The 23,724-nt window shown below is 39.0% G+C and overlaps 1 protein-coding gene across 1 annotated transcript in view; it reads left to right on the top strand.

Annotated features, from left to right (window-relative positions):
- Window positions 1-23,724, top strand: part of PIG-Q (phosphatidylinositol glycan anchor biosynthesis class Q) — a 207,595-nt gene that overhangs the window by 62,631 nt on the left and 121,240 nt on the right. The window contains exon 4 of the mRNA XM_090389076.1: window positions 6,409-6,535. Coding sequence (XP_090245202.1) covers window positions 6,409-6,535 — 127 coding nt within the window. The remainder of the gene's footprint in view (window positions 1-6,408; window positions 6,536-23,724) is intronic.

Raw genomic sequence — 23,724 nt, 5'->3', positions numbered from 1 at the left:
ATCTTAATGATGTCCATTTCCACTTGCAGTCTCCCAAACCCCATGTACTTTTTCTGACAGAATCTCAGTTATCGGTTGATTCAACTACTGCTCATCTCAGATGCCCAAATTATTCACTGTATGATTCCTTTCACCTCAAAGGTGGTACTTGTGCATATGTCCATTCTGATATTCCCTGCAGAGACTTGGCAATTTGGAATCTACTCTCTTTGATCTTCTCTGGCTTAAAATCTCTCTACCTTATTGTGTAAAATTCATCTGTAAAATTCATGTAGCATGTGACGCAAGAAAGCAAGTGTATGAGCTTATGCAGCATCAGCCAAAAAAAAAAAAAAAAAAAATCACACCATTCCCTCCAAATGCCTGTCCAGTTCCTCCTTAAATTTATTCAACCTATCAACTTCCACAACGACACATGGAAGTTTGTTCCAGCAATTAACCACCCGCTGGCTAAAGTCAAATTTCCGCACATCTATTCTACATCTGTCCTTTCTTAATTTGAATTTATGCCCCCTTAGGTTCGAAGTCTGAACAAGTGGAAGGATCCCATCAGAATTCAGCGTGCCCAACCCATTCAAGGCCTTATACACCTCAATCAGATCACCGCGCAGGTGCCTAGTCTCCAGCCACTGCAATTTGCAGAACTTAAGCCTCTCTTGATAAGAGAATCCCTTCATTCCCCTCACCAATCTTGTTGCCCTTCTCTGTACACGCTCAAGTAAAACTACATCCTTCCTAAAATGAGGCCTTCAGACCTGTACGCAGTACTCAAGGCGTGGCCTGACCGTTGCCTTATACAGTGTGACAATCACCTTCTTCTCCCTGCTAGCAAAATTCCTATATATCATTGACAAAACACCATGACCTGCCCTGGCAGCCTGTCTGCATTGCTCAGAAAACTTCATATCTGACTGCACAATTACTCCCAGGTCTTTTTCATTTTCTACCACCTTAAGTGTAGTACCACACAGTTGTGGTACTACACTACTGTTGTCTCTACCGTTCCCCCAACTCCACTAATCACTTTGAGCTTTTTGACTTCCTCTCTTTGCAACTTGACTTTCTCTAGTCCAACTTTTCTAACAGTGAGGTAATTTTCCTTGGTGATTTTAATGTTCACAACTCAGCTGGCTTCCATTTTCTAGTCACATCGACCCAGCTGAGGCTTTTGCAATTACTAATGACCTTGCATAGATTGCTCATTTACCTACAAGAATATTGGATAATCGTAATCATACAGCCAACATGCTTGATCGTTTTCTCACAAACAACCCTTCTAAGTACATGGTCGAAGTGAGAGGTCCTTTAGGCACTTCAGATCACAATTTGGTGATTGTCTCTTCTCCAATGGAGCCTTTATCTCAACGGATATTCCCAACCTCGTGTTGTTTGGCATTACAAGAATGCAAAATGGGATGACCTGCGAGATTTCTTTTCTTCTTTTCCGTGGTCGGATTACTGTTTCAGAACTTCTGATGTCAACGTTTGCTCAAATCATGTCAGTGAAATTATTCTTGCAGGAATGAATTCCTTTATCCCACACTCCACTTTAAAATCTCATCCTTTATCTAAACCTTGCTTTTCCAATAAATGTGCTAAGGCTGTTCAAGAGAAGAATGTTGCATATCGTAATTGACTTGTTTCTAATTCTTCAGTTTCATTTTCTGCTTACACCAAAGCTCGCAACAATTGTAAAGCAGTTATTAATCAGTCCAAACTAGAGTTTGAACAGGCTAAGAGTAGAAAACTTGCTTTTTGCCCTAACGGTAGCCGAGCATTCTGGTCCCTGGCAAAAGGTATTGGCCGCAACTTTTGCCCGTCTCTGCTCCCTCATCTGTCCAAACCAGATGGTTCTGTTGTCACTTCAGCCAAGGATAAAGCTGACTTGCTAGCATCCCATTTTTCTTCCAACTCATATATTAATGATCTTGGTAAAACACCTCCCACCATTCCCAACCGGCTCCATTCAGTGCCTCCTGTGGTCTTCCATGAAAAGGTTGTCAGAGGGATTTTGACGAATCTTGATGCTAAGAAAGCTCCAGGTCCCGATGGTATTTCTCCACTTGTTCTCAAAACATGTGCTCCTGAACTTACTCCTATTCTTTGCCGCTTTTTTTTACTTTCTTATTCCAAAGGTGTTTTTCCTTCTGCTTGTAAATTTGCTCATATCCAGCCAATTCCTAAAAAGGGTTACAAATCCCTCCCATCCAATTATCGTCCCATTGCATTTACTTATACCCTTTCTAAAGTAATGGAGAAATCAATTAACCGCCAACACTTAAACTACCTAGAAACCTTCCATCTGATCAATGATCGCCAGTATGAATTCTGTCAGTGTCGATCCACTGGTGATGTTCTGGCTTATGTTACCCGTTTATGGACTAAATCATTGGAAAGGTTCTGTGAAACACAAGTAGTTGCTCTTGACATCTCAAAGGCTTTCGATCGTGTTTAGGTCTTCTAAAGAAGCTTCCATCTTATTGTTTGCCAACTGTTTTTAGTAATTGGTTATCCAATTTTCTCTCTGATCGCTCACCGAGGGTGATGGTAGATGGCTCTCTGTCTTCTAACTTCTCCACTAATGCCGGTGTCCCCCAAGGTTCAGTTCTTTCCCCCACTCTTTTCCTCTTGTATATTAATGACCTTCTTCCATTGACTGGAAATCCTATCCATAGTTTTGCCGATGATAGCATATTGCATTCCACTTTCCATTTTGAGAAACCTTGTACTGCTCAATCAGCTTCAACTTCTCGAAAATCTGCTACCAATTCCTTAAATGCCGATCTTCAGGTAATTCTCCAGTGGGGCAAAGACAACTTAGTTGATTTCAACCCTTCTAAAACTCAGTCTTGTCTTATATCTCGCAAAAAGGATTCTTCTGCTCCTATGCTTATCTTTAGTGACACTCCGATTTCTAGGCAAAATGATATATCTCTTTCGGGGATTACCCTGACTTGTAATCTCTCTTGGCACAAGCACGTTGCAAATATTGTTTCCTCTGTATCTAAAAAACTTGTTTGCTCACTCTGTATAAATCGCAAATCCGCCCTGCCATGGAATATTGTTCCCACATCTGGGATGGTGGGAACAATATTCCCACCATCCCAAAACCTCTGTCAGGCTTCTTGATTCCATTCAGAAGAGGGCAGTTTGGTTAATTAATGATTCATTTCTGACAGAGTCTCTCCACTCGCTGTCTCATAGACATACTGTTTCTGCTGCATGCCTCTTCTTTTGGGGCACTGTTCTTCTGAATAATTCCCGCTCTCTCTTTCAAAACAGTGCAAACACGTGCGCGCCACCAGGCAACATCCATTTACTGTCCAACTTCAAACTCATAGAACCAACTTTTCATCTTCCTCGTTTATTCCTTCAACTGCCGTTTTCTGGAACGACCTTCCTTCATATGTATTTCCTGAAAATTACAGTCTACAGAAGTTCAAGTCCAATGTCAACAAATATCTTCTTTCGTCTTTTCAACAGGTGCCTCCGTAGCCAGGTGGGAAGGAGCAGCAGTGCGTAGCACACGCTTCTTGATTAGACCGGGGTTCGAGCCCGTCACCACCAAATATGGAGGATGCGGAAAGGCCAGGAAATGACCACCGCATATCCCGGAGCAATATGGCCTTAGTTGCTAATGCTCCTAAAAAAAACCAAATAAAAAAACCAAATAACCTCTGACCCAAGCACGGTGCTAAGTACTATAGGTTCTAATACCTCGTGTGTTTGGGGTTTACATAAAAAAAAAAAAAAAAAACTATTTTTGAAATGAGTACACGGTAATGTACAATATGGTTGTACATTACCGTGCGCGTGCATGCACACTCACACAGTGTGAACAGGTGTTGTATCTTATGTATGGTACCCCTTAAATGTTAGTTCATCTCTGCTACGGTTTTCTGTGATCAATACAAAACTCTGTAAAATGGCCAGAAATTAGTGAATTGCTATGTTTGTATAGAGTGTGTGTTGTTGTATTGTTTAGTTGTTTCTAGTCGCTTAGCTACCAGGAAGAAGTGATCACCAGAAAGGCTGCTTCCTAGTACCTGTCCATGCCACGGAGAGGTTGGCCCAACTACACGCGTACTAAAGTAAATGTAATATTACCAGCACCCATAGGAAGAAGTGCAAGTCGTATGGGTGCAGCAGTCTCCGATAATCACATACAGTGGTGAAGACCACAAAGAATCCCACATCCACTGGAGGAAGTGTAATACCAGTGGATGCCAGCAGTTCCTGTACCCAGGAAGCCCAAGTCTGGCTACAAGCAGGTGAAGATCCTGTCTCCAATAAGCTGGAGACCAGCGAATCCTGCCATCGAGGGCATGCAAAAAAAAAAAAAAAACCTGTCCCCAAAGGGACTACCATAATTAACAATTTTAGAATAAAAATATTTAAATGGACAACATAATATTTAAGTTTCAAAAGAAAAAAAAATAATAATAATAAATAAATAATAATAAATTTAATTAGATAAAATGTTAAAATAATAATTATTATTAAAGAAAGAGAAATAAAATAATTAAGGAAAAAATTTAATAAAAAAAAAAGAGATAGAGATATCATAAGGTTAACACTCCTAGGGAAATAATGAACCCTGAGTAAATAAAGCCAAACTTCAACACAGGAGAGTTGTAAAATAAGTTTTGTTGAGTACAGAAGTCAGCTCGATAATCTGCGTCATCTTTTATTATTATTCAGTTAAAAACTTGTGTAGAAAATTCCGCTAGAGCTGAGAAGGCATTTTAATTTGCAATAAGATATCTTTCATTTCCAGGAGAAAAATTATTATTATTGTTATTAGCCATATGGTGCAAGGAAGCCTGAGGCTTATGCCGACCCAGCCAAAAAGGAAAAAAAAAAAAAAAAAATCCTAAGTTACCCTGAGAGAGAGAAAGTAGAAAGGAATCACCAAGAAAGAGAAGAATGATGATATTCAGCTAAGGACCCTGGGTTTTTCCAAGCCCATACTCACCAGATGTGAGTCCCTGAGGTTAATATGTACTGTACTAGATAATGTTTGTCTTAAATTTTCGTAAACTGGGCAAAATAAGACATGGCTCCAGCCTTCAGAGGCACTGCAGAAACAGGCATCTGACCTAGCTAAATTGAATTGAAGAAGATGAGCGTTCAAAGAACCGTGGCCAGTTAGAATGCATGATATAGCAAGGCTTGGGTTGAACCAAAGCTGATTAGTTTTTGAGGTAGTGAATTCTACTTACGTGCCATCTTTATGAAGCTCAGTCCAACATTTCGCTTTTTCATTCTTTGGACCGCTAGTGGGATCACGGGTCAAATCGGAAAAAATTAGCTTAGCATTAGTAGAGCCATACGATGCAAGAAAGCAAACTTATGCAGCATCAGCCGAAAAAAAAAAAAAAAAACCCTCCATTTGTTCCAAATGCCTGCCCAGCTCAGCCTTAAATTTATTTAGGCTATCAACTTCCACAACAAAAGATGGAAGTCTGTTCCACCAATCAACTATTCGCTGGCTAAAAGAAAATTTCTCCACATCTATTCTACAACTGTCTTTCCTCAATTTAAAACTATGTCCCCTCAGGTTCTTAATCTGAGCAAGAGGAAGAATCCTATCAGCATTCAGCCTGCTCATCCCATTCAAGGCCTTATACAACTCAATCAGATCACCTCACTGGTGCCTACTCTCCAGGTGTTGCAATTTGCAGAATTTAAACCTTTCTTGGTAAGAGCACCCCTTTGTTCCCCTCAACAATCTTGTTGCTCTTCTTTGTACTTGTTCTAGCAACTCTACATCCTTCCTAAAATGAGGCCTCCAGGCCTGTACAGACTACTCTAGGTGTGGCCTGACCATTACCTTGTAATGAAAGGCTTAAGTTTTGAAAATTACAGTGTCTGGAGACTAGGCACCTGTGAGGTGATCTGATTGAGGTGTATAAAGCCTTGAATAGTTTGAGCATGCTCAATGCCGATGGGATTCTTCCTCTTGCTCAGAATAATCACCTGAGACGGCGTAAATTCAAATTGAGGAAAGATGGTTGTAGGATAGATGTGTGTAAGTTTGCCTTTAGCCAGTGGTTGATTTGTGGAACAAACTTCCATCTATCGTAGAAGTTGATCTCAAGTCAAAACACTTGGAGCGAGTGGATAGGTGAAATTAGGGTGTTTTGTTTTTTTTTTTTTTTGGCTGATGCTATATAAGTTTGCTTTCTTGCATCATGTGCCTTTGCTAATGCTATGTTTTATGTCTGTTATGTAAATTTGTGCAAAGGATATTTAACACACACACACAATTAAAACTCTTCTGATAATGTGACAAATTTGTGGCATGTACTGCTTATATTTCAGGCTTGACTATAATTTTTGTGGAAAGATAAAATATATGTATGTATGTCTGTGTTTTTATTTATTTATTATTTATTTTTTTTAAAGGAAGTTGTAAATGAACTGCAGCGACTTTTGAATTGGTTAATGGGCGTGCCTGCTGGTCTTAAATTGAATTATCCCCTTAATACTACCCTTGGTCATTTTTTCCTGTATCACATATATCTGTGGAAAAGTAAGTGGCTTAAAAATTCTTATTTTTACATTCTAAAATCATGATTGTTATTTATTGGCAACAGTTTCTTTTTCATTTTTAATCATATAATGCACAGTAAAAGTGAATGGATTAAAACTCACATTGGTGCATTCTGATATTGTAATATTTGATTTATCTTTATGTATTTGTTACACATAGACACCACAAAAATTATATCATCTCCTCAAAGTTATTATTTCATTATTATCTTCCTGCACATGTATAGTTGTGACCTCGAGGCATTATTAGCATTAGCATTAGTAGAGGCATGTGATGCAAGAAAGCAAGCTTATGCAGCATCAGCCAAAAAAAAAAAAAAAAAAAAAACAACCTTCCACTTCACCCCTCTGTTCGTTCGAAATACCTGTCCAGCTGAGCCTTAAATTTATTTAGGCTATCAACTTCCACAACAAGGGATGGAAGTCTGTTCCACCAACTGACTACCCGCTGGCTAAAGGTAAATTTCCGCACATTTATCCTATATCTGTCTTTCCTCAATTTGAATTTATGCCCTCTCAGGTGATTATTCTGAGCAAGAGGAAGAATCCCATCAGCATTGAGCATGCTCAAACCATTCAAGGCTTTATACACCTCTATTAGATCACCTCGCCAGTGCCTAGTCTCCAGACACTGTAATTTGCAAAACTTAAACCTTTCTTCATAAGAGCAACCCTTCGTTCCGTTCACTAACCTTGTTGCCCTTCTTTGTAATATTATTCTGCTATTGAATCATGCCAAATGTTTCATATTTGTGGATTATGTAGTCAATATGTATACTTTTTCACTATGTTTTTTTTAAGGCAACCATTTGGTTTCATATGCTGTTAGGTTCTGTTCACAGTGATATGAGAAAGGTTGGCTTTAGTCAATCTCGTGTTAAGACCTCTTAAAAAGAAACAATGAGATTAAAAAAAAAAAAAAACTAGAATAGGGCCGAAGTGGATTAGTACACCCAGCACATAATGGACTTAAACTGACAAAGTTTCCTTTCATAAGTGTAATGCTAGTTCCAAAAGCCCAGCAGAAAGAACATAAGTAACATAAGGTGCAAAAACAAGTGTGTAAACTGCTGAACAAGGCATCAACGTGCATGGACTGAAAGCGTATTGATCCTATAAGAATTCTTATTCATAAAATTCATGAGTTTAAAAAAGGCTAATCTGGATTATAGAACATACCAATCATATATGAAAAGTCCTCTCAGGTGATTTCACCACCATAAATCAGAGAAACTGCTTTTTTTTGTGTAAATTAGTCAAGTTTTCATTGAACCAGATGGTTTGGGGATGCATAACAAGGCAAAGAAGTGGGCAGAATGCATTTTATAAATGCTACTGTGGTACTATACAAAAAAAAAAATTAAAGGAGATGTTTCTGCTTGTTATCAGAGACCATTTTCAGAAAATTGAAAACTTTCAATACTGTAAAGATTAATATTGTAAAGTGGACCTCTATCACAAACACTTTACAATATTAATCCATTTCAAAGATACCATCGTATCATGAAAATATAATGTGAACCTGATAACATGGTTTTTTGTTAATTTGTTTCACTTTAGGGTCAGAATTATCAGTTTACACAATGTTGTATGTACATAAATTCGATACAGTAAATTTATGTCAAATCAACACAACCCAAAAAATCACCTCAACTAAAGGATGCAAAAACAAAACGTGGCCAACACTTTTACAAAAGCTGCTATTGTCTGAGAGGAAAAACTGCATGGTCTGCTCGGAGACAGTCGTAAGCCCATCATAAAGTGAAATAAGTAGGTGCCGGTTAATAGGTCACTGGTTAGCTTTATAGAATAAAATTTCAAAAACCAATTCGAATCATCAAAATGCACATTTCATCATTGTCATGTTCGGTTATAAGAATCAGTTTTGAATGCCTTTTGTGATATTTTTTTAAAGCATATTTCTGGAAGTCACAACCAAAAAACAATAAAAACAATTTGCAGTTTCTGGTTTATTGGGATTTTCTTTTAGTGCAATCAATTATAAACGGGTAGTAAACTGGATCTTATTGCTTCTGTGATAATGCCGATAGCTGGAATTGTGTGGGTTTTTATGTTATTACGGTGAAATGTGTTTCCCCTTCCATGAAATCTTCAATCATATAAAAAATATAAATGAATTTTCAGAATTTCTATTTTTTAAGCTTTGTAAACTTTTAACTCCTTATCTTACATGCGTCTGTTATGTTAGTTGCAGTTTGTACGTGCCGTGTTTGTTCTTGATTACTTACCTTTTTTACTGTTTTAAATTTTACAATCACAAACCAACATACTAACTAATTGACATTTCAATGAACAGAAATATCAATTAGTTAGAATGTACACATTACAGTAAGTATTGGCGCCTCCGTAGCCAGGTGGGCAAGGAGCAGCAGTGCGTAGCACACTCTTCTTGATTAGACTGGGGTTCGAGCCCATGACCACCAAATACGGAGAATGCGGAAAGGTCAGGGAATGACCATTGCATATCCCCGGAGCAATATGGCCTTAGTTGCTAATGCTCCTAAAAACCAAATAACAAACAAACAAACAAACAGTAAGTATTAATTAAGCTATGTACGTAAGTGTAAATTTATTTTTATTTTGCTAACCTGTGGAAACTATTCTTTCGATTTTCACGTGTCATTTAATTTTGTCAGTTGGTAAGGTAATAAAGTGTAAATTTGTGTTTAATATATCTTTGCTTTTATAGCCTATGGATAATATTCCTCCTATTTTTGCTTATTAGGATTGTTTTTAATATAATTGAAATTCAATTTGCAAACATGATTGCAATGACAACTTACTACATATTGTATAGTGAACCAATCGTAAAGCAGGGGTCCACTGTATGAGCCGAAAAAAAAAACCCTTCCCATTTCACTGATCGATTCAGTTCCAAATTGTCTAATTCTGCCGTGAATTTATTTAAACTATCAACTTCCACAACAAGAGATGGAAGTTTGTTCAAGCAATCAAATACCCGCTGGCTAAAGGCAAACTTCCACACATCTATTCTACAACTTTCCTTTCTCAGTTTGAATCTATGCCCCTCAGGTTTTGTAATCTGAGCAAGAGGAAGAATCCCACCATCATTGAGCCTGCTCAATCCATTCAAGGCCTTATACACCTAAATCAGATTGCCTCGCAGGAGCCTAGTTCCAGAGGCTGTAATTTGCAGAAGTTAAGCCTTTCTTCAGAAGAGCACCCTTTTGTTCCCTTCACCAGTCTTGTTGCCCTTCTCAATACTCGCTTAAGCAACTGTACATCCTTCCTAAAATGAGACCTCCAGACCTATACGCAGTACTCAAGGCATGGCTGATTACCTTATATAAAGGGGTAATCAACTCCTTTTCCCTACTAGCAAGTTCCAGTCTATATCTGGGAAGTTAAAATCCCCCATTATGAGACACTCTGATTTACTGGCCCACTCTATTTCTCTTTATAATTGTTCATTGTATTCATCAGAGTCATTAGGCCTGTAACAAACTCTTACCTTCATTTTTTCTTTCCCAGTGCTTAAGTCACACCAAATTAACTGAGTATTGCACTGTCCATTCTATGTCAACTGGATGCACTTTCTTAGATTTTGTTTCTTAACTCACAGCATAACCTCTCCTCCCTTCCTTCCTGTCTAGCCTTTCTGTACATATTGCACTTCCCAAATTCCAATTCTGCACTGCTTATTGTCTGTGTGATACCGTGTCTCTTGATATCCCAACAGTATCTGCCTTTGATGTTTTGACTAGCACTTGAAGCTCATCAAATTTATTTACTATACTCCTAACATTGGTGTACATGCAAGTATACATGCACCTGTTCTTACTCTTAGTTACTCTAACACAGCTCATGTATTTATTTGTTTCATGACTCCCAGCAGTTCCTGAAATCCCCAGCAACTTGCTTTCCACGCTGCTGATCATTCCAGTAGAAGCAGTGCAAGAATCATTTCCACCTCTGCCTGCGGCTTCTGTTAATCTATTAGTCTGTGAATCCCTCCCCCCGAAGCTAGCAATTTTCCGACCCACCTATCATACTGAGGGTAGTGGAGAACAAAAAGAACTTGATGATAGAGAACTTCATGCTGCAATCAGATATCAAGTTCTATGAACAGTGCAGACAGGTTGCTAGGACAGCTCATAGGGTTTTGTCAATGATATACAGGAATTTTGCAAGCAGGGATAAGAAGGTGATTTTCTGGTTGTAGGAGACAGTGGTTCGACCACATATCCCAGACCTACATAATAGGTCTGCAGGCCTCATTTAAGAAGGATGTGGATCTGTTGGAATGGGCACTGAGAAGAGAAGTGAGATTACCGAGGGGAATAAAAGGATATTCTTACCGAGAAATGGTTTAGTTCTGCAAATAGCAGCATCTGGAAACTAAGGCACCTGCAAGGGAATCAGATTCAAGTCTTTAAGGCTCTGAATGGATGAAGCTCAATGTTGATGAAATCCTTCATCTTGCTTGACTTCACACATGAGGGGAATAAATTGAAATTGAGAGAGGATGGTTGCAGGGTTGATGTTTGGAAATTTTTCTTCAGCCAGTGTGTGGTTAATTTTCGGAACAAACGTCTATTGTTGTAAAGTTTGAATAAGTTCAAGGAAGGACTAGAATGTTAGTTCTGCCTTCAATTTATTAACAACAAGCTATTGCAGGGATTGGGAAGTTGGTGTTTTCCTTAATTTTAGTTTTCTTATAAGTAACCAACTTTAATTTACTGAAGGGATGGCTGAATTTTAAAAATAGTGATGCAGTAGTGACTAGTACATATTATAATGACAATTTTATAGTAGTACATATAGTGGGTACTGCTTATAGTTTTCTTTATTTTTTCGGGGGGGGGGGGAAGTGGTTCATTGAGATTAATTTCTTTATTGTGTTATTTGTAAATTGCCGCTATAGTTTATTAATTTTCTGTTTTGTAAATTTGTTATCAAATCAATCCTGATAGCTTTTGAGATGAAATGAGTGGGGTAGTGAGTTCATCTTGAAGAACTAAAAGAGAAATATTTTTTTTTTCTAAACAGGAAATGCACAATATCTGCATTTTCATTTGAGCAAAAAAAAAGAAAAGAAAAAAGTTTCTCCTTAACAGGTGTACTCCCACCTACAGTGGCAGACAAAAAAACTGCATAACATGCGAATTTTGCTAATAATGTTTCGCACTGCATTGTGGGTTGCAAAAATGATATATATATATATATCTCTGTGAATGAAATACAATAAAAAGACTCCACCTGATATATCTAATTACCATAATTATCTTCCCAAAAGATAAAATGTGTAATTAATGGAAATATGAGAAATCATGCAAATGGCAATCATGACAACCAAACACATTTTATTGCATTTGTATGTACAAACTGAAATGACAAGTTAACGTAATAGTATTATATACTGTAAATCAATAAAATAAATGCTCAATATTTTGTTCCTCCCGGAGCTGCAGTTACAACCTTGCAACCATCTGGCATAGAGTTAATCAACTTCTGGATATACGGTTGCCCAATTTTGTGGTACCACACCCTTACATTGCTCTCCTGCAGCTGAATCTTACTTATTGGCTTCTTCTGAGCAATTTTAGAAGACATTATGTAGCAGCAATTTTCAATAGGGTTCAAATCTGGACTGTTGCCGGGCCAGTCCAACATTGTAGTGCCAGCATTTCTGAGGTATGACTGCAGTTTAAGGGAGAAAAATGAGGGAAAACATTGGTGTAAGTATGTTTCAAGCCGTGTGAGATAAGAAGACAAACTCATCATTAAATCTAAATAGCATAAAACTTAACCAATTTTGCTGTGTGGGAAGGTGCTGAGTCCTGTTGAAAAATGCAGTTTTGGACGTCTGTGTGGTGATCCCTAATAACCGGTTTCAGGCACTCCTCCAAGATAGCAATGTCTGTTTCTGCATTCACTGTTCCGTTAATAAGCTTAATTCATCCCACCTCTTTGCTTGTTATGCATCCCCAGACTATCTGACTGGCGGGGAACTTTACAGTCGGTGTTATGCAGTTAGGATGGGATGCCACTGATTTTTGTCTTCTGACATATCACTTCCCATCCGAGCCATGCAGGTTGAATTTAAATTTGTCAGAAAAAGAATGATGGTGTCCCATTGCTTTTTTGTCCACGAAACATACGTTTTAGCCCAAGCACGCCACTTCTTCCTTATTTGTTAGGTCAACAAAGGCCTCTTCTTGGGCCAATAGGCATGCAGACCACATTCTGAAAGCCGTCTTTGGATAGTTCATGTACTTGTTTCAACACGAGAGGCCATCTCAAAGTCCAGTTTTAGATCAGGACCACTAGCATGGCGATTACAAAGGCACAGCCATTTCAAATATCAATCTTGGGAAGGCATAGTCACTCTCTTATGGCCTGATCTGGGTCTTCTCTTCACATGACCAGTTTCATGCTTTAATTTTAGCACCTGGGATACGGTGCCTCTGTAGCCAGGTGGACAGGAGCAGCAGTGCGTAGCGCACACTTTTTGATTAGACCGGGATTCGAGCCCGTGACCACCAAATATGGAGGATGTGGAAAAGTCAGGGAATGACCACTGCATATATCCGGAGCAATATGGCCTTAGTTGCTAATGCTCCTAAAAAAAAAAACCAAATACAAATACAATACCTGGGATACTGTTGACTGGTTGGCAGCCTATTTGATCAGCGATAGCACACATAGAAAGCACTTCCTGGGATAGAGCAACAGCTACAATTTGTTTTTTGGTGTCAACTGAACATATGGCGCCATGCTTACACCTCTGCAAAGCAGAATACTAATGAGCATGTATACCCTTCCAATGCCATATTTATAGAAATGGCTGATGCAATAGAAGTGTTATCTGATGCAATACCTTTGCTTTGCGACAAACAATGACTGTAATCAACCAGGAGCATATATGTTTCACTACAAATGTTGTTTTAAGGTGATGCAGTTTTTTTGTCTGCCACTATGTTTGAGAGAGTAGCTTCAGTTTACCATAATATTTGGAAGTTGAGAAATAACAATGGTTGTAAAATCCTCAATATGCTGAAAATTTATGAATAATTGTTTAAAAGTAAACATTTTGAATTCATAGCTAACAGTTAATATAATAGAATCCCATTAATACAAAGTTAAAGGGACCTAAATTTTCACATTCCATAGTAATGAGGTTCCCCAAAAGTGTCAAAATTTTACCGTTTTTTTTTTTTTTTTTTTTTTGTACATACTATATATCTAAGAATAATAATAAATAATAATCTTATCAAAAGTAAATGAAAAAATAAATTAATTTAAATTACTAAAATAAAATAATAGTAATAAAAAATAATAAAAACCTTATCTAACAACACTAATAGGAATAATACATTTTGTAAAGATTTTATTTTGTTTGTAAGATAAACTAAGAAAAAAGCAATTAACAGAAATGAAAATATTATACAGTATGTATTTTGATATATATAATATTTTTGTATCACAGTAAAAAGAATTACAATTTTAATATAAAAGGAGATGTACAAACCATTAACATTTTAATAAACTAATCTAATTTAAAGAAAGCATCCAATGGTTGCACAGTTTTTGTCTCATATCATTTTTGACCAGAGCACAGACATTGTCAAATGCAATAGTTGTTTCTGTACCAACGTTACTGTTAGCGAACACATTCTCTTTTTTGCTCAGTGCATTTTGGCCATCTTTTTTAGATGGCAGTGTGTGTGTGTGTGCTTCCCTTTCACTGTTGCAGGCAACAAAAACATTGTCATTTGCTTGGTGCTTAGATATTGTTGGGATATCAGAGACGTGGTGACACACAGACATAAGCAGTGCAGAATTGGAATTTGGGGAGTACAATGTGTACAGAAAGGATAAACAGGACAGGAAGGCAGGAGGGGTTGTGCTGTTATTTAAGAAACACATAAAATCTAAGGAAGTGCATCCAATTGATGTTGGCAGACAATGCAATGTTGAATCTGTTTGGTATGACATAAGCACTGGGAAAGAAAAATGAGAGCAGGTGTGTGTTATAGGCCTAATGAATCTGATGTGTATAATGAACAATTGTGCAGAGAAATAGAGTTTGCCAGTAAATCACAGTGTCTTATAATGGGGGATTTTAATTTCCCAGAGATTGACTGGAATTAGTGAGTTGGTCACTCACACAGTAGCAAGGCTTTTGTAGATTTATTGGACGATTGTTTTCTACAGCAGCCTGTTCGGGAGGCAACTAGAGGGCATAATACTCTTGATCTGATTATCAGTAGTGATTCTTCATGCATTAAGAATATGCAGCTAAAGGAACCACTAGGTGGCAGTGATCACAGTGTGCTGAAGTAGGGTTTACTCAAAGAGGTAACTACCATCAAGGGTAAAGGGAAGGGTTTTTGCTTTTGTAAAAGTGACTATGGTGGTCTGAGACAGTATTTAAATTCAATATGGTGGGACCAACTGATGATGTTACCAACAGCAAATTCAAAGTGGAAAGCATTCAAAGTATTAATCTTGGAGGCTACTAGGTTTTTCATACCAACTGATAAATATTGTTCAAGTTTTAGGCCTAAATGGATGTCAGATGAACTAATTGGACATGTGGCAGAGAAGAAAAATGGGTGGGATACCTATAAATTAACAGGTGACACAGAAGCCTATGATAGATATGAGCTGGTCTGTAACCAAGTCACAAAGGAGGTTAGGCAGGCAAAGGCAGATTATGAGAAATCCTTGGCAAAGGATGCAAAGAAAAACAGCAAAGAGTTCTTTACTTATGTAAACTTTAGAAGGAAGGGGATGAATCAGATTGGTCCGCTTGATATCGATGGTTCAACTCTTGATGATCCTGCTCAGGTAGCTAACAAAATAAATGAATATTTTGCATCTACATTCACACATGAGGGGAATGCCAGTTGTGTATTAAACTTTGGCATTAATCTAGATAATCTTGTAATAACTGAGAGTAAAGTGGAGGAGAAATTGTTGAAGATAAACATAAGGAAGGCACCCTGGGGTGGATGGAATCTATCCAGTTATATTAAAGGAGGCAGTAAAGGAAGTAAGCAATCACTTAGCCATAATTATGAGAGCTTCCTTGGACTCAGGGGAGATACCCACGGACTGGAGATGTGCAAATGTGACCCCAATCCACAAAGGAGGATCAAAGGGAGACACGGGTAATTATAGACCTGTTAGTTTACCTTCTGTTCCAGGGAAATCAATGGAGGCACAGGTTAAAGAAGCATTGCAGGATCATCTAGACAAGACTTCAGTTATAGCTCGGACACAGCATGGGTTTGTTAAAGGGAAGTCTTGTCTGACCAATTAGATTGGATACAATTATGTAGTCACAAAGGAACTGGATGCAAAGAATAATTTTGATATCATATATTTGGATCTTAGAAAGGCTTTTGATACTGTTGCACAAATTGGAGCAGTGTGGCAGTGGAGGCAAATTGCTGCTATGTATAAAGGGATGGTTGAGTGGGAGAAGACAGAGTGGTAATCAATGGACACTGCTCTTCATGGACTAATGTTATTAGTGGAGCCCCAAGGGTTCAGTGTTGGGATCAATGTTGTTTTCTGTATTCATTAATGATACTGATGACAGTATATCAGGCTTAATGTCCAAGTTTGCAGACGATATGAAGGTTGGCAGGGTTGTCAATGACACTAATGACAGTACTCTGCTGGAACAGGATCTAGAAAAGTAGAGCAGATGGGCTGAAAGGTGGCAAATGAAGTTTAACATTGACAAATGTAAAGTACTACATATGGGAAGCAGCAACCCCAGCGTGATGTATCGGCTCTGTGGTACTACACTGACAGTGGTAGAGATGAAAAAGGACCTGGGGGTAATTGTGCAGGCAGATTGAAGTTTTCTGAGCAGTGCAGATGGTCTGCAAGAATTGCTCATGCTGTTTGTCAATGATATACAGAATTTTTCTAGCAGGAATAAGGAAGTGATTATCCCTTTGTATAAGGCAATGGTTAGACCACACCTTGAGTACTGTATACAAGTCTGGAGGCCTCATTTTAAGAAGGATGTAGAGCTTTTGGAATAAGAGAAGGGCAACAAGCTTAGTGAATGGAACAAAGGTTTGCTCTTATGGAGAAAGGCTTAAATTTTGCAAATTACAGTGTCTGGAGACTAGGCATCTGCAAGGTGATCTGATTGAGGTGTTATAAAGCTTTGAATGGTTTGAGCATGCTCAATGCTGATGGGAATTGTTCCTCTTGCTCAGAATAATTGCCTGAGAGGGCATATATTTAAATTGAGGAAGACAATTTAGCATTAGCATTAGTAGAGGCATATGATGCAAGAAAGCAAGCTTATGCAGCATCAGCCAAAAAAAAAAAAAAAAAACTTCCACTTCACCCCTCCGTTCAAAATACCTGTTCAGCTGAGTCTTAAATTTATTTAGGCTAATAACTTCCACAACAAAGGATGGAAGTCTGTTCCACCAACCAACTACCTGCTGGCTAAAGGCAAATTTCTGCCCATCTATCCTACATCTGTCTTTCCTCAATCTGAATTTATGCCCTCTCAGGTGATTATTCTGAGCAAGAGGACGAATCCTATCGGCATTGAGCATGCTCTAACCATTCAAGGCTTTATACACCTCAATCAGATCACCTCCTTGGTGCCTAGTCTCCAGACACTGTAATTTGCAAAACTTAAGCCTTTCTTCATAAGAGCAACCCTTTGTTCCATTCACTAATCTTTTGTGCCCTTCTCTGTACTTGTTCCAGCAGCTCTACATCCTTCTTGAAATGAGGCCTCCAGACCTGTATACAGTACTCAAGGTGTGGCCTGACCATTGCCTTATACAAGGGAATAATCACCTCCTTATCCCTGCTAGAAAAATTCCTGTATATCGTTGACAAGACACCATGACCTACTCTTGCAGCCTGTCTGCACTGCTCAGAGAACTTCATATCTGACTGCACAGTTACCCCTAGGTCCTTTTCATTCTCTACCACTGTCATTGTGGTACCACAGAGGATACGTTGCTCTTGGGTTACTCTTTCCCATATGTAGTACTTTACATTTGTCAATGGTAAACTTCATTTGCCACCTCTCAGCCCATCTGCTCAACCTTTCCAGATCCTTTTGCAGCAGCATAGTGTCAATAGTGTCCTTAACAACCCTGCCAACCTTTGTAAAGTCCAAACCTAGACATTAAGCTTGATATACCATCATCAATATCATTTATAAATACAGAAAACAATAATGGACCCAACACTGAACCCTGAGGAACTCCACTAATAACATTAGTCCACAATGAGCAGTGTCCATAAAAAGTTGTAGGATAGATGTGCAGAAGTTTGCCTTTAGCCAGCGGGTTGTTGATTGTTGGAACAAACCTCCATCTGTCGTAGAAGTTGATAGCTTAAACAGATTGAAGGCAAAACTAGAGAAAAATTTGGTGTGAGTGGATGGGTGAAATGAGAAGGGTGTGTGTTTTTTTTTTTTTTTTTTTCTTTTGGCTGATCCTATATAAGCTTGCTTTCTTGCATCATTTGCCCTTGCTAATGACATTAAGAGTAGGAGATCTGAGAAATTACTTAAAAGAGAATGTTGAGATAAAGTTGCAAGTCAGGGTTAAATTTGAAAGTGTCTGCAATTGTGCCCAAACTCGATAGAAAGTAATATATGATAATAACCTTGTCAATCAGTGTAGAACAGGAGAGCTTGTGCAAGGATCCTGTTGTGGAATTTTTCTGAGCAGGTATATACCTGTTAATAGGAGAGAATGCTTCTACAGGGCTGGGATACACTAAATAGAAAGTATACAAGAATATTTGCTCGAGGCAGTGTTAGGTGGGTTATAAAACAGCAAACTTTGGAAAATACACAGATTAATAGATTAACAGAAGCCTCAAGCAGGGGGTGAAACCGATTCTTGTACTGCTTCTATTCAAACATGCATCAACCTAGAAAGCAAGGTAACAGGAATTTCAAGGCCTGTTGTGGGTCCTCATTGAACTAGGAAATACATGCGCTGTGTAAAGGCAACTAAGAGTAAGAACATGTGATAGCCTAAATAAGTTTAAGGCTCAGCTGGACAGGTATTTTGAACGAACAGAGGGGTGAAGTGGAAGTGGGTTTTTTTTTTTTTTTTTGGCTGATGCTGCATAAGCTTGCTTTCTTGCATCAAATGCCTCTACTAATGCTAATGCTAATGCTAATGAGCATATATACTTACATGTATACCAATGCTAAAAGCATAGTAAATAAATTTGATGAATTTGAAATGCTGGCCAAGTCATCAAATCCAGACATTGTGGGGATATCAGCAGTGTGGTGTTATTCACATGTAAGGGATACAGAATTTTAATTTGGGGAGCATAATGTGTAAAGAAAGGAGAGGCACGATAGGGGGAGGATATTATGCTCTTAGTTAAGATATCAGCAGTTAACCTTCAGAGAACCTTTTTTAAGCATTAGCATTTTAGCATTAGTAGAGGCATTTGATGCAAGAAAGCAAGCTTATGCAGCATCAGCCAAAAAAAAAAAAAAAAAAAACCCACTTCCACTTCACCCACCCCTCTGTTCGTTCCAAATATCTGTCCAGCTGAGCCTTAAACTTATTTAGGCTATCAACTTCCACTACAAGGGATGGAAGTCTGTTCCACCAACCAACCACCCGCTGGCTAAAGGCAAATTTCCTCACGTCTATCCTACATCTGTCTTTCCTCAATTTGAATTTATGCCCTCTCAGGTGGTTTTTCTGAGCTAGAGGAAGAATCCCATCAGCATTGAGCATGCTTAAACCATTCAAGGCTTTATACACCTCTATCAGATCACCTCACTGGTGCCTAGTCTCCAGACACTGTAATTTGCAAAACTTAAGCCTTTCTTCGTAAGAGCACCCCTTTGTTCCATTCACTAATCTTGTTGCCCTTCTCTGTACTCGTTCCAGCAGCTCTACATCCTTCTTGAAATGAGGCCTCCAGACCTGTATACAGTACTCTAGGTGTGGCCTGACCATTGCCTTATACAATGGAATAATCACCTCCTTATCCCTGCTGGAAAAATTCCTGTATATCATTGACAATACTCCATGAGCTACTCTTGCAGCCCGTCTTCACTTCTCAGAGAACTTCATATCTGCCTGCAAAACTACCCCCAAGTCCCTTTCATTCTCTACCACTCTCAGTGTAGTACCACAGAGTTGATACGTTGCTCTGGGGTTGCTGTTTCCCATGTGTAGTACTTTACATTTGTCAATGTTAAACTTCATTTGCCACTCTCAGCCCATCTGCTCAACCTTTCCAGATCCTGTTGCAGCAGCATAGTGTCAGTGGTGTCCTTGACAACCCTGCCAACCTTTGTATCATCTGCAAACTTGGACATTAAGCTTGATATACCATCATCAATATCATTTATAAATATAGAAAACAATAATGGACCCAACACTGAGCCCTGAGGGACTCCACTAATAACATTAGTCCACGATGAGCGGTGTCCATTGATTACCACTCTCTGTCTTCTCACCCTCAACCACCCCTTTATCCATAGCAGCAATTTGCCTCCAATGTCACACTGCTCCAATTTGTGTAGCAGTCTTCCATGTGCAACAGTATCAAAAGCCTTTCTAAGATCCAAGTATATAATATCAAAGTTATTCCCTGCATCTAGTTCTTTTGTGACTGCATCATAATATCCAATCAAGTTGGTCAGGCAAGACTTCCCCTTAACAAAACCATGCTGTGTCTGAGCTATAACCGAAGTCTTGTCTAAATGATCCTGCAGTGCTTCTTTAACCAGTGCCTCCATTAATTTTCCTGGAACAGAAGTTAAGCTCACAGGTCTATAATTACTTGTGTCAGCCTTTGATCCTTCTTTGTGAATTGGGGTCACATTTGCACATTTCCAGTCTATGGGTACCTCCCCTGAGTCCAAGGAAGCTCTCATAATTATGGCTAAGGGTTTGCTTACTTCCTTTGCTGCCTCCTTTAATATAACTGGATAGATCCCATCCACCCCGGGTGCCTTTCTTCTTGTGTTTATCTTCAACAGTTTCTCCTCCACTTTACTCCCAGTTATTTCAAGATTCTGTAGCTTACTGCGGCGCCTCCGTATCCAGGTGGGAAGGAGCAGCAGTGCGTAGCACAACCTTCTTGATTAGACCGGGGTTCGAGCCCATCACCACCAAATACGGAGGATGCGGAAAGGTCAGGGAATGACCACCGCATATCCCGGAGCAATATGGCCTTAGTTGATAATGCTCCTAAAAACCAAATAAACATAAACAAAACGTAGCTTACTGCTAGAGTTGATTACACCTCTGGCATTCCCCTTGCTGAATAACTCCTCATGTGTGAATGTCGATGCAAAATATTCATTTAGTTTGTTAGCTACCTGAGCAGGATCATCAACAGTTGACCCATCAATATCAAGTGGACCAATCTGATTCATCCCCTTCCTTCTAGAGTTAACATAAGTAAAGAATTCTTTGCTGTTTTTCTTTGCATCCCTTGCCACGGATTTCCCGTAATCTGCCTTTGCCTGCCTAACCTCCTTTGTAACTTGGTTGCATATCAACTTGTATCTATCATAGGCTTCTGTGTCGTGTGTTAATTTGTAAGTATCCCATGCATTTTTCTTCTCTGCCATATGCCTCATTAGTTCATCTGACATCCATTTTGGCCTAAACCTTAAACAATATTTCTTAGTTGGTATGTAAAGCCTAGTAGCTTCCGAGATAAGTTCTTTGAATGCTTCCCATTTTGAATTTGCTGTTGGTAACATCATCAGTTGGTCCCACTGTATAGAATTTAAATACTGTCTCAGTCCATCGTAGTCGCCTTTACGGAAGCAATAACCCTTCCCTTTACCCCTAATGGTAGTTACCTCTTTGAGTAAATCCCTCTTCAGCACACTGTGATCACTGCCACCTAGTGGTTTGTTTATCTGCAGATTCTTAATGCATGAAGAATCACTGCTGATAATCAAATCAAGAGTATTACTCCCTCTAGTTGCCTCCCGAACATGCTGATGCAGAAAACAATCATCCAATAAATCCACAAAAGCCCTGCTAGTGTGTGAGTAACCAGCCCCCAAATTTCAGTCAATATCTGGGAAATTAAAATCTCCCATTATAAGACTCTCTGATTTACTGGCCCACTCTGTTTCCCTGTACAGTTCCTTATTATACTCATCAGAGTCATTAGGCCTATAGCACACTCCTACTCTCAATTTTGATCTCCCAATGCTTATGTCACACCAAACTGACTCAACGCTGCACTGTCCGGCGATGTCGACTGGCTTCACTTCCTTGGTTTTTATGTGTTTCTTAACTAATAGCATAACCCCTCCCCCCCTTCCTATCCTGTCTATCCTTTCTGTAGACGTTGTACTCCCCAAATTGCAGTTCTGCATCCCTTATATCTGTGTGACACCACGTCTCTGATATCCCAACAATATCTGCCTTTGATGTTTTGAGCAATACCTCAAATTCATTAAATTTATTTACTAAACTCCTATCATTGGTGTACACGCAAGTATACCTGCACCTGTTTCTATTCTTAGCTACCCTAACACAATCCATGTGTTTACTTGTACCGCAATGGCTCCCAGCAGTCTCTGAAATACCATGCATCTTGTTTTCCAGGCTTCTGCTCATTCTAATAGAAGCAGTGCAAGAATCTCTTTCACCTCTGCCAGTGGCTACTGTCAATCTATTGGTCTTTGTCTCCCCCCAAGCTAGCAGTTTTCCGACCCACCTAACACTGCCTCGATAGCATCAGCAAATATTCTTGCACCCTTTCTATTTAAGTGTATCCCATTCCTGTAGAAGCAATCTCTCCTGTTAACAAGTACAGTCCAGGCTGAAAAAAATTCTACCCCTTGAGCCTTGCACAATCTTTCCAGGGCCGAATTGATCGACAAGGCTCTCATCATATACTCCCTCCTATCGTGTCTGGGCAGAATTGCAGACACTTTCAAATTCAACCCTAATTCTCGGCTTTTGTTCAACAGTGACCTGTACTTGTTAAGTAATTCTGCCGGTCTCCTACTCTTAATATTATTAGTGCCAACGTGTACAACTATATCACCTTTTGTGCCCTTAAAAGATGATATTCGCTCTACAACGTCATCAACCTTTGCCCCTGGCAGACATACCCTGGTCCTGTTCCACCTATCTTTTTTACAAAGCATGTTCCCCGTTTCCCTGACAATAGAGTCACCAACAACTACTAGTTCCTTCGGGACCAGCGCATTCTGCCTTGGGGGTTGTCTCTGTGTCATGCGATGCCCAAGTGTAAGCTCTGCCGTTGATGTGGGCAGGTGAGAGCTTGATGGGCCCCTCAATTTAGTTTCTTCGAGGGCATCCACCCTGTCCTTCAAGCTCTCATATAGGCCCACAAGAACGCGGAGTTGTTGCTTGATATCGATACACTCCTTGCATCGCGCACACACAAAGACATCCCCCTTGGCAGTATCATGTCCCGTACCCGATTGCTCTGCAAACATCAAGCAAACAGTGCATTTTATAAGGCTGTGAGTCAGAGGACAACTGCCCCCCCCCCCTCAGTTCTGCTCTGAGCCACAGCACTTCCATTAGCTTGAGCCTTTTGCTTTGCCGCTCTGGTCTGAGTCATGATTCTATTAATTTATTAATTAATTATAATTAATTATGTTATGTTATTAATTATGTTAAATATAATTAATTATATTACATTTGTAATCTAAGTCGTTATATGTATTTATTTAAACGTACAATTTAACTGCTAACGAAGTTCAACTAACGCTATCTAGTACGGTATATAACTATCGTATCACAAAGGCGGGAAAATTACGAACGCTACCGGAGTTGAAACACGTGGAAACCTTTACCGATACTTTTATGCAATTACAAGGCTGAGTAAAGAATAAATACACCAAATTAATCAGAAAATCACAAAATAATGTTATGCTACTAAATTTAAATCAAAAGTTTTAGAAAAACAATAATTTCAAATCAATAAATAAGAAAAATCCACTTAGCGGCTTTGAACACGACCGTCTCTCAATGCCACAAGCAGGGCGTGAAAGCGATTCTTGTATTGCTTCTATTCAAACATGCAGCAACCTAGAAAGCAAGGTAACAGGAATTTCAAGGCCTGTTGTGGGTCCTCATTGAACTAGGAAATACATGCGCTGTGTAAAGGCAACTAAGAGTAAGAACATGTGCATAT

This window comes from Mastigoproctus giganteus, chromosome 14 (genome assembly GCF_048544385.1).
Source record: "Mastigoproctus giganteus isolate SK-2022 chromosome 14, ASM4854438v1, whole genome shotgun sequence".
Lineage (NCBI taxonomy): Eukaryota > Metazoa > Arthropoda > Arachnida > Uropygi > Thelyphonidae > Mastigoproctus > Mastigoproctus giganteus.
The sequence above is the reverse complement of the archived record's forward strand: the minus strand, read 5'-3'. Positions and strand labels throughout refer to the sequence as shown.